This window comes from Atractosteus spatula, chromosome 24, assembly GCF_055471065.1.
Source record: "Atractosteus spatula isolate fAtrSpa1 chromosome 24, fAtrSpa1.hap1, whole genome shotgun sequence".
NCBI classification, from domain to species: domain Eukaryota; kingdom Metazoa; phylum Chordata; class Actinopteri; order Semionotiformes; family Lepisosteidae; genus Atractosteus; species Atractosteus spatula.
In genome coordinates this window covers 8375985-8384389 of record NC_142729.1, presented here as the reverse complement: position 1 = coordinate 8384389, position 8405 = coordinate 8375985, and the positions used below count along the sequence as shown (strand labels likewise).

The 8405-nt window shown below is 42.1% G+C and overlaps 1 protein-coding gene across 1 annotated transcript; it reads right to left on the bottom strand.

Moving 5' to 3' along the window:
- Positions 1–256: 256 nt before the first annotated feature.
- Positions 257–7884, bottom strand: LOC148815854 (interferon-induced protein 44-like). The gene is made up of 5 exons (XM_088904714.1): positions 7879–7884; positions 7673–7684; positions 5328–5499; positions 2429–2529; positions 257–1799 (listed from the first exon to the last, which is right to left on the bottom strand). The coding sequence occupies exons 1-5, from the start codon at positions 7882–7884 to the stop codon at positions 1617–1619; spliced, it is 474 nt and encodes a 157-aa protein (XP_088760840.1). The 3' UTR covers positions 257–1616.
- Between the last annotated feature and the right edge of the window lie 521 nt (positions 7885–8405).

Here is an 8405-nt window from a genome sequence, read left to right as displayed (position 1 = left end):
GGTCCTGGGCATGAGGGTACAACAAGTGGTCTCGGATATTCCTGATGGAGAATTCCAGCCTCCTGTAGTTTTTGCCATTTGGATAAATTGAAACAAGTCCATGAAGGAGAAGCTGGCGGACTTAAAGGCAAGACCTTAAACAGCTGGTGCATTCTGTCTCCCCCTTCAGCGTCATGCTCTCAAGAAGTGTGACCCGAACTCCATACCTTTTTACGAGCACTCATCCCCACAGAACTTTCATTTAATATATTACTCAGTTAACTAATTTTAATGTAATATTAAGCAGGTATCATTTGAAAAGGATTTGAATAATAAATAATAATTCTACACAGAGGCATTGATAGATGAATGGATTCACATAATAAAAGACAAATGAGAAGGGGTTACAGCAGTTATGATCTTCAATGAGCAGCTGTCTTCTACTTCCTAACTAGTTACTATTAGACTGTTCTAGTGTTCAAAATAAATTCTCAATAGTACTGTCATCACTGTCAACAGGAGATGTCCCATTGTTCACAGGGCAGAGGGAGGGGCAGGTGGCAAAGGTTTACAGTAAGAGCTGCTCCAGCCCTAGACAGAGACATCAGAGTTTGTAGAAGAGAGTGCAGGAATGGAGAATGCATGTACTGTAATCTGTATTTAGGCAGCCAGAATAGAAATAAGGGATATTAACAACACCATTTGAATAAGAAACTGTTGTTATATGGTGGTGAGTTTCCCAAATGTGTGTGTGTGGGGGGAGTGCTGTACTTTAAGTTTTGAAGTAGCCTCCGAAGACAAGTTACACCGGATTAAAAAGTAATTGTAAAGACCTGAGCACCATTGATGTAAGTATTATAAGTGGAATGTTATAAAATGATCTTGAAGGTGGAGAAATGGGTACTTTCTTTTTCGAATTGCATGGGATCCTAATTCATGTTTTCAAGGGGTACATGGTTTCAAGGGGTCATATGCTGACCTACTCCAGGTCAGTGTGTGAATAACATAATTGCTTTTACATTACATTCAGTAATTAATAGAGTGAGAGGGTGCCAGAAGGCTCACCACACATCAGCTGTCAGTGGGGAGGAGAGCAGAGTGATGAAGCCAGTTCAGAGATGGGGGTTATTAGGAGGCCATGATTATTAAAGGATGGGGAAATTTGGTCAGGACCTCAGTTTTACATCTCATATGAATGATGTTGCCTTTCTACAGGATAGTAAAAAACATTGTGCACATCACTCTACTGGGGCATTAGGACCTACGTAGACTGCAGGAACAGAGCTCTCTCCTGGTCCCATTAACACCTCTTCCAGTAGCAACCTAGCTTTCTGAGGTCCAGGTACAGGCCAGCTTACTTGGGCTGCTTGATATAGTGATATACAGTATCTGCTATTTTATTTCTTGCAGTAAAGCAGAACCTCATGAATGATTTAATTCATATTAGCATTAGGTGGTTTTTATTTTTTTCTATTCATATTGTTATACAGAGACATTTTTAGCTTACCTTGTCAAATTTCTAATCAATATGTGAGAATATCAGAAAAACAAGAAACAAAATTGAGTTAATTTAGCTGTTCAGATATGCATCAGCGAAATTTTAAAATATAGTGCATAGTTTTTAATACTTTACAACTTTATTTCTCATATTTGTCTAGCTTCAAGTTTAGTAAGTGTCCGTTTGCAAATCTGAGTATCTGCAGCAGTGCCGTCAGGGCCAGGACATCAATGTCATCATTCAGGCTGATTTTCTCACTGTAGTTCTTCACAGGAAGAATGTGGTTTATAGGAATGCCCAATATCTGACTGAACATCTCTATCTGAAATATAAAGAAAGACAGATGATTGATTAAATATAACATACAAGTCCAAGGAATTTAATTGTACTTTAAACATTGCAGACATAAAAATCACAGAATCTAATGTCTATCAATGTCAAATGTCTCAGTGAATGCCTGTGTGAATGCAGATCTATGCAGGGAGACTAGTGACACAGCCTGTGCTGTCCAGACTCTGCTCTCTTTTCTTTTGTGAGAAGATGCTCCAGTTCCTCAACAACACATTTCTACATCACTGGGCCAAGCAAAGAGGCTGTAACCTGTCTGTCTCAGACCCAAGACTCATCTCAGTAATGCATCTTTTGCATCATCTTCAAGCCTACTGTACCTCACTGAGAGTCTCAGAGGCCGTTAGCCAACTCAGACGGACTCTGCCAAGATCCCTTAACTTCAGAGCTCTTACTACAGTATCTCCTTCCAGCTGAAGCCTAGCTGCCGACTGATTATTAAGAAAATCAGCAAAAGTAATTTAAGCTGATTACAATATTTTAATAAGGTACAAACCTTGTAAGAGTATTTCTTGAATATTTAGGTCAGGTTTGCATTCTCTTTATAAAAGTCTAACTTGAGACAGTAATACATTAATATTAAATAGCAAAGTTTAAACTCACCTTTTCTTTGATGTATTTGCTCACATACACCTTCTGGAGATCATTTCCTACCAGTGGACAGGCTTTATCCACCTTAGTTAACAGCACAACCTGGGGAATATCTGCAGAAACAAAAAAAAATAAATTTGTTTTTTTTATCAGACCTTTCTTATGCAGAAGTTAAGATTTCAGAGGCAGGGAAATGGCAAAAGTGGAGCTATAATTGATTATTATTTCTGAGCTTCTTCCAGGCAATTTGATTTTATACATTGTATTTTTGTACTTCACTCATTCAGCTTTAGAATATTCCCCAGATCAGTCTATCAGGTGTAGTGGATCATATTCTTGGGGTGTGTAAGGTAAGGCTACACTTTTCATGAAATACTATACATTCAGAATTCTTGGAACAAACGTCTTTTATTTGGGATCTTTAAAACTTTTATCCGTTATAATTTTGTTTTTTCAGATGTAGTGAAAGTTCTGTCTGTACCATTTAGATTGCATTGTGTTGTGTTTACTTTCATCATTTCACACTGATGGAGAACATTACCCGTCATTTATATTATTATATAGAGTTTTTCTCACAATTTTATTTGACAATGTTATAGATGTTGTTGTGAATCTGTGTCTTAACAAGCAGTTTAATAGTGCTGAATGGAAGTTCCCATTTTATTACAGCATTGATCAGGTGTATAATTATTTGGTGCATATGTGTAAATGGTAGGCGCTATTTTTTAAGATTGTAAGACCTAATATCCTCATCTCTGTTTTATTTCTTGTCTTGGCCACAAAACTGTCCATGTGTCATTACAACTCTTTCAGAGTTTAAATTCAGTTTAGGTTGATGACCACAGCAAAGTCATTTTAAAACTGTTCTTTTAGACAGGACTCTTTAGCTTTAACAGCTGTGATGGCTATGAACAAGGTACCTACCTCCAGGAGTGAGTGAGCACTGAGGGCTCCTGTAGTGGTGAATTCTGAACTATTGTTGTGCAGTAATTGCAGTCAGTGTGACCCAAAACTTTATTAATGTCTTTCATAATTATAGTACAGCCAAAATCCAGTCTTCTTTTACAAATTTGTGCAGATTGCATATGTGAATCTGATTTAATAATATTCAAAAATACTCTCAAATTCTTTGTTTATATTGTATCTTCTATGATACTAGAGGTTTTCGTGAAATCCACTGTAGTTTCTACAAATGAATGTCTTACTAGTAATAATAACATTTATTATTATTGAAGCTCTAAAAAGGTACTTGTACTTTGGCATAAATCTTTTAAAGAATCATAATTTATTTTTTTAATTGAATAGCTAGTTGCTGTTTTATGCCCAGTCAGATTAAATTGAATTGTCTGTTGTTACTCATTTCAGTTTGCATTTACTCTCTAACTCTGACACCTGCCTGTCAGATCTATACATTGTGTGTCCTATAATGAGCTCTACAAGAGAATCTATACCAATCTGAGGGTGAGCTTATCCCTTCTTAATGTCGCTGTGAGTTTCTAGCAGAAATCACTGTTGAGCAATAAGACAAGGCATTCCTGTAAGCGGTTCCATGGGAGAGATAAGTGTTTAACAAATTGTAATAAAAAAGTATATTAATCACATGCAGCCAAATACAAGTTTTTTTTACTTGTAAATTTGAACTATCTGAGAGATGAAATCATGTTTGCTTAAGTCTCAGTCTAGAAATACATAAAATGCATTTTCAGCATTTGAATGTTACACATAATTGTGTAGAAGGCTGTGTGTTCATTGCGTCCATGTTTTTACAATGAGCTCTAGGCTGTCAGCCAGTTTTGGAAGACAAAGCTGTAGTGAATTGAGGGTTTGATGAGTTACAGCTGTGGTGGTCTCTATATTGAGTATATGGCCTGTCTGACTTCCCTGGAGAGACTTATATTCTGTCTCTCAGAACAAGGAGAATATAAAGGAAAACCACTTCTCCTTAAGTGCGTGCATGTTGGTGGAAAAGTCTGCCATATGTGTTTTCTGTGTGTTCTCATCAATTAGAAATATAAAGAATATACTAGCATATATACTAAAATAATGCAGGTTGGCGGAGCAGCTGGTTAGTGTGGAGAAAGTGTGTGTATGTTTGTGAGGCAGTTGGTGTTGTTGATTTTGATGCTACTGAGAAGCAGAGCAGAGAGGTGGTCTTGTTTGCAGGTTCTGCACCCAGTATGCTATGAGCATTATTATGCCTCTGAAGAGATACAGCTGAAAGTCAATACTGTCCTCTGGGGCTCTGAGGGATAGCCTGGTGATAGAAGACCCATAGGCAGCAGAGATTGCTGTACATGCCATCAATGATTCCAATCTGAACAGCAGAGCAGCTAAAGGCTGCAGAAACCTTATAGTGGGTTTGTGTGTTGAGGAGACAACAGAGGGTGGATTAATGGCTGAGGAATGTTGTTCAGACATTCAGATGATAAGGAGGTGTGGTGAGCAGGCTATGTTTATAAATGGCGCACAGAAGACACAGAAGACAGTAAGGCACTAGTGGGGTTCAGCTTCAGCTTCAGTCACCACCAATATGTGCGTGCAGTTAGTCCCACTGCCTGGAGTGAAGACAGGGGAGGTGTGAATGCTGCACATGTCTGACAGTGAACCAGAGTGAAATCCAGAGAGCAAGGAGTGTGGCCTGAAGAACCCTGGCTGTGTTTCAGAAGAGTGATGTTGGGTGTGTCTGCATTGCAGGGACAGAGAAGGACCCCAGCAGGGGGGAGTACACTGAGAGAACTGTTAGGGTGCAGAGTCAATGAAAGAAAAAAGAAACAGGGAACAGTAGTGAGTAGAGAAAATAACATATACAGACCGGTTCACAAAGAGCTCATCCAGTGGTATCATTTTAAACATGATACATATTATTTGTAAATATTACATTTCATATCTTCTTACATGATAATTTTCTTACCTTTGTCAGAGACCTGTGATCTGATTTCTTTCATGACCTGCAGAACATGATCTTGCATAATGCTCAGCTGATCTGCTGCCACACAGTAGACAAGACAGTGGGCCTCATCATTCACAGTGGGATTCTTGTTGTAATCTGGAGACTCAACACTGAGAGGTTCCTTTGTATTGAACTGGAGGAGAGAAAGAGAATGGAAATGAAATGAGCAATGAACAAGCTTTTAATAGCACTCTTTTAATTACTCTTAATAACTTATTTTTCTTTTAATTCTCTTGAGACCTGAGCTCCTCTTAAAACCTGAATCATCTCCTGTACTCTGCCCCATGGTATAGTGGCCATTTACACTTAATAAAGGAAGTTTCCTGCAAACTTTATTGGCCATATACAAATTCTTGTATTAGGAATGTGTCTTTTCAGCCAGCAGCCATATCACCCTGCAACTCACAACTGGCAACCCACTGAAGCTAAGCAGGTGTGAGCCTGGTCAGTACCTGGATGGGAGACCTCCTGGGGGAAAAGTAAGGTTTCTGCTGGAAGAGGTGTTAGTGAGGCCAGCAGGGGGTGCTCACCCTGCGGTCCAGGTGGGTCCTAATGCCCCAATATAGTGACGGGGACACTATACTGTAAATAAGCACCGTCCTTCGGATGAGATGTAAAACCGAGATCCTGACTCTCTGTGGTCATTAAAAATCCCAGGGTGTTTCTCGAAAAGAGGGGTGTAACCCCAGCGTCCTGGCCAAATTTCCCATGCCTCCTAATAATATGAATTGGCTCCATTACTTTGTTCTCCTCCCCCCCCCCCCCCCTCACTCCGACAGCAGGCGGAGCGACGTGCCGGTTGGAGTATTTCTCGGTCGCAGTTAATGGCAACATCAGCTCGAAGATTTGGTTCAAACCACCAAATAGAGACTGGTGTGCCGACAAGTGGACCCTGCTGATGCGGGATTAACACTAGGAAAGAGAGAGGAATGTGTCTTTTCACAGACCCCAACTTGCTCTCCATGAGACACACAGACAGGGAGAGAAGCTTGGGGTCAGAGTGCTGGGTCAGCCATTTATACAGCACCCCTGGAGCAGCTGGGGTTTAGGGCAACCTTCCAGCCACAGGTGCAGATCTTAGCCACAGAGCCACCACACAAAAACAAATTTGTCAGAAGTTGGATTCTAACCGACTCCTCCAGGGGAGACTGCAACCTGAACACAGCACCTTAGACCACTTGGCCATCGTGACATACAGAAGCTTGTTTGTTCCCCCCCAGTTTCGATCAGGGGCTTTTTATGTGTGAGGCAAACATGATAACCACTACACTATGGAAACAATAGGTGGTACTTTCTGGCATGAATATACAGATGCAGCCATTCAAAATGCACGGTAAAATCCCATACAGTGGCAAGTAATCTGCGGTGTACTGCAGTACCTGATTAGCTGGCCAAAATGTCGGAGAGGTGGCACTTGTGGTGCATTAGTTGTTAGTGAAGCAATTGCTTCTCTTTACTGTGCATGTGTAAATCTGCTTACTATGGAATCAGGTATCTAAAGAAATTAATAATGATATCCAAGGATCTAAATGGAGTTTTTAACTAACGTTTGGGAGGGATGACAACAACCACGCTCAATTGTACCCAGCTGTCAGTAATTAGCAATCACTCCCGTCATCCTTCCTCCACGAAATGCTATAAATACCAATGTGATTTCCTACTCTCCCTTTGTGTGCGACTTTCACATGTTGGGGTGCATCTTTTGCATTGCACAAGTCTATGCTATTTACTCTTGCATTTCGATTGCCTTTCGGACCTGTAAATTTCCTGCTCCGACGAAGAACCTTTGGCAGCACAGAGGATTCCCCTACACTCCCCGACCAGCCCCTTGTCGCCTCCATCCCCTGCCTTCCCAACAGCAGAATTCATCTCCGGCCAGCTCTCACAGGATTCAACTTCATACTGAATTCTGCAATTATCGTCCCCGCCTCATCACAAATCCAGCTCTCCTTCCTCCATGGCTAATTCTCCAAGCAGCCCCTGCCTGATACGCAAACATTCCCACCATAGTTGCGCATATCCGCTCCTCCTTGTCCTGGATCGTCTCCCACGATTACACACCGGACGCCTTGATCTGAAGGCTTGCGACAGTCCAGTTTAAAGAAACGCTTCAAAAAAGTCCTGTCTTCACTCCATCCACTCGCTGTCTACAAAAGCAATTTCGGTTCGACAGCGTTTTCCAGCGCTCTCTGCTGACATCACCCGTGCCGCCGTTCTCCAGCCTATGCTAGAACTCGTGCTGCAATAGTGGACCTCGGGGTCCCCCCACTAAGCTACGAATCCTGCCGACTGCGGCACCCCCTCACCTTGTCATGTGCCTGCACAACGAAGGAGAAGCACTGTTTGGGCATACAAAAAAAAGGAATGAGAGAAAATATGAAGAAAGAATGAAACATGAATACGCAAGAAGAAAAAGAGAAAAAGAAGCTAGGCTACCTGTGCCTTCACCCCTTGTCTTCCGTTGTCTCGTCCCGCTACATCTTCGTCTGCGTCTCTTCTTCAACCAACTCACCTTCATCGGGCAATTGCACCATGCACTATACCCACCCTTCTTCTCTAAACCCCGTGCCGCTGAGTCTAAGGCCAAAACCCACAACCCCACCACCTCCCTCTCTATTTTCATTTTGGCACTCTTTTCTGTCTCTCTCCGGCGTCCTATGTGGCCCAAGCTCTACTTGCTTGGTGCCTTTGGCCCCAGTTTCCTCTCTTTCGGCCCCCACTGCTTGCCCCACATGGCCCGCAGGCCCTGCACGCCCCGCATGCCTCGCAGGCCTAGCACACCACGCGGTCTCTGCATAGACTGCCATGCCTTTCCCAAGAGCAGTACCTGCCGTTCCCAACCCGTCCAACGCCTAGCATTTGACTATCCAGTTGCTTCTCCTGTTAAAACAAAATGGGCTGCTCTCGGCAAACGCACACTCGCTGCCACGTTTGCAAATCCCCGGCGTTCAATTCAGTCCCAGTTCCTGTTTACGCTGCTACTGCGGCCACTTCATTGTCCCCGCGTCTGTCTGGCGTTCCTACCTCCGGCACAGTCAG

Coding starts and splice junctions, on each gene's coding strand:
- LOC148815854 (XM_088904714.1), bottom strand. Junction 2,530..5,327: donor ATCACAGGTCTCTGACAAAG/GTAAGAAAATTA, acceptor TTGTTTCTGCAG/ATATTCCCCAGGTTGTGCTG. Junction 1,800..2,428: donor GCAAATACATCAAAGAAAAG/GTGAGTTTAAAC, acceptor TTTATATTTCAG/ATAGAGATGTTCAGTCAGAT.